Source organism: Odontomachus brunneus, unplaced genomic scaffold, assembly GCF_010583005.1.
Source record: "Odontomachus brunneus isolate Ranch 3 - 2012 unplaced genomic scaffold, Obru_v1 Obru_scaffold_268, whole genome shotgun sequence".
NCBI lineage: Eukaryota > Metazoa > Arthropoda > Insecta > Hymenoptera > Formicidae > Odontomachus > Odontomachus brunneus.
In genome coordinates, this window is record NW_022639718.1 from 47,227 (window position 1) to 49,808 (window position 2,582).

At 47.3% G+C, this 2,582-nt stretch overlaps 1 protein-coding gene across 1 annotated transcript in view; it reads left to right on the forward strand.

Annotated features, from left to right (window-relative positions):
- Positions 1–2,039: 2,039 nt before the first annotated feature.
- The window catches only part of LOC116853019, a 2,068-nt gene continuing 1,525 nt past the window's right edge, over positions 2,040–2,582 (forward strand). The window contains exon 1 of the mRNA XM_032833874.1: positions 2,040–2,573. Coding sequence (XP_032689765.1) covers positions 2,040–2,573 — 534 coding nt within the window. The remainder of the gene's footprint in view (positions 2,574–2,582) is intronic.

Here is a 2,582-nt window from a genome sequence, read left to right on the forward strand (position 1 = left end):
TGTCGCGGCCTACCGAAACCGCGATCCGGTAACTGGCGCCGTTACCCAGGAACCTTGTATACTAATACGCGCATACTCTGTACCAAAACTAAATAAATCTTTTTGTTATTTTTATCTTACACTCCGCGTCCTATTATTTCACGAACCCGGACTCCGACGAGCGAATACATCCGTGGCAACGACATCAACCAACACGCGGAGAACGGTTGTTACATTGGCGCCCGAACAGTTCAAGACGCGAAATAAGACAGAAAAAGCCCGAGTACAGAGCACGAATGACGTCGTGGGTATACAAATGAGCAAAAAACGAAATTATAGAACATCTACAAAAACAAAACGTAGATACGGAGGGAACATTCGAAGATCTAAGACAACGACTCGTGCAATTAGCAAAAAGACAACCGGAATTATTTACAGACGCGAAAAATAGTATCTGGGTAAACGGCACAGTAACCGAGAACAAGGACGCGATGCCAGGAGGCAACGATTCCGCTGCAACGATAGAGCCGGGGGAATCAATCGCGAAGATAATGGGCCAAATAAGGAAATGTGGGTGCCACTTTGATGGACGCTACCCTCACTCGTTCCTGGAACGAGTCGAGGAATTAAGCCAGGTATACGGATACCCAGGCGAATATCTACTAAGAGGGCTACCGGAAATGTTGAGAGGCGAGGCTCTAACGTGGTTCCGGAATGCTCGCGAGAATTGGCATTCGTGGGAAGAATTTTGCAGCGACTTCGAAGCAGAATACATACCGCGGGAGTCCCAAGTAAGAATGCGGCGGCAAGCAAGGGGACGCGAACAGAAGGAGGGAGAGCCGTTCCGGAGTTACGCCAACGACCTGCTCAAGCTCATGCGAAGAGCAGGCGGATGGTCGGCAAAGGAACAGCTCGATCTCCTCTATGAGAATATTGCTCCCCGAAACGAAATGATTTATAAGACCGGACGAGGTGGACAGTTTAGGCGAACTTCGGGCGAGAGTAACGGAAGTCGAGCAGATAGAACAACAAATTAGGGAAAGAAAACAGAAAAAAACAGAAAATCAAAACGTGCAGGCAAAAATACCGCCAGCAGCAACAACGCCCTATAACAAGGACGAGTGCTGCTGGCGGTGCAAGCAAAGGGGACATAGCAGATTTGACTGCAAGAGACCACCGCAGAAGTTCTGCTCGCAATGTGGCAAGGACGACGTACTGACAAGGGAGTGCCATTCGCGACCGGGAAACGGGCAGCGGGCCGAGTACCAGAAGGAAACTCGGCCCAGCAAAATCCAATAAAATACACGCCGAGACCGTTTATCAAAATAAAAATAAACGGGCAAGAAATAGAGGCACTACTCAACTCAGGGTCGGAGACATCCTTTATAAAACCCGAGACAGCAAAACAACTACAATTAAAAATACGCAAGACAGACAATAACGTTAGACTGGCTAATGGAACAACAACAGAGGTGACAGGGACAGTACAAGCAAAAATGAGAATTCAAAATAACGATTATCAACGGCAACTGATAGTATTACCGAACCTCGGTTGCGAGATGATCATCGGAACAGACCTATGAGCTGACTTACAATTAACGTTACCACCGCCGCCACGCACAGAACCGAAAACAATAATAAATACGTGCATAATAGACAAAGGACTGACGCAACGGACAGAAATAGAAGACAAAACATTAAAACAATTCTTAACAAGAGAATTAAATATGTTTAAACAAATACAAGGACCAACCAAACACATACAACATCACATAAGACTGACAAACACAAGACCGATCAAACAGAGATACCGACCCCGAAACCCGGCAATGCAGGCAGTCATAAATGAAGAAAAATGCCGGTTCTGCGTAGAAAAACTAAAATATTTAGGACACGTAGTAAACAATAAAGAGATCCAAACGGACCCGGAAAAAATTAATACGATTAAAAACTGGCCAATACCGAGCACAGTGCGGAAAATTCGACAGTTCCTAGGATTAGCATCGTGATATAGGAGATTTATACCAAGCTTCTCCACCATAGCCGCCCCACTGACCACAATGCTACGCAAAAATGCAAAGTGGAAGTGGGGAATAGAACAGGAAAAGGCGTTCAGGGAACTGAAAACGAAATTAACGACAACGCCGGTATTGGCTTGTCCGGACTTCACAAAAAAATTTGTCATCCAAACAGACGCCAGTACGGAGGGTCTAGGCGCGGTATTGACGCAGCGGCTAGACAATGAAGAACGGGTAATCGCGTATGCAAGCCGGACCCTGGACAGGGCGGAACGGAATTACAGTGCGACCGAACTGGAATGCCTCGCCGTGGTATGGGGAATAAGGCGCCTCCGCGACTACTTGGAGGGATACAGATTTACAGTCATCACAGACCACCAGTCCCTCCGGTGGCTGCAGAAAGTGGAGGCGCCAACAGGGAGATTAGCTCGATGGATCATCGAGCTACAACAGTACGATTTTGAGATTCAATACCGGCGAGGCAGTCTAAACACGGTCGCGGACGCCCTGTCCAGGCAACCACAAATATGTACCATCACCACCGCATGCCAATGGTATCGAAAAATAAAATCCCAGGTGGCCGAG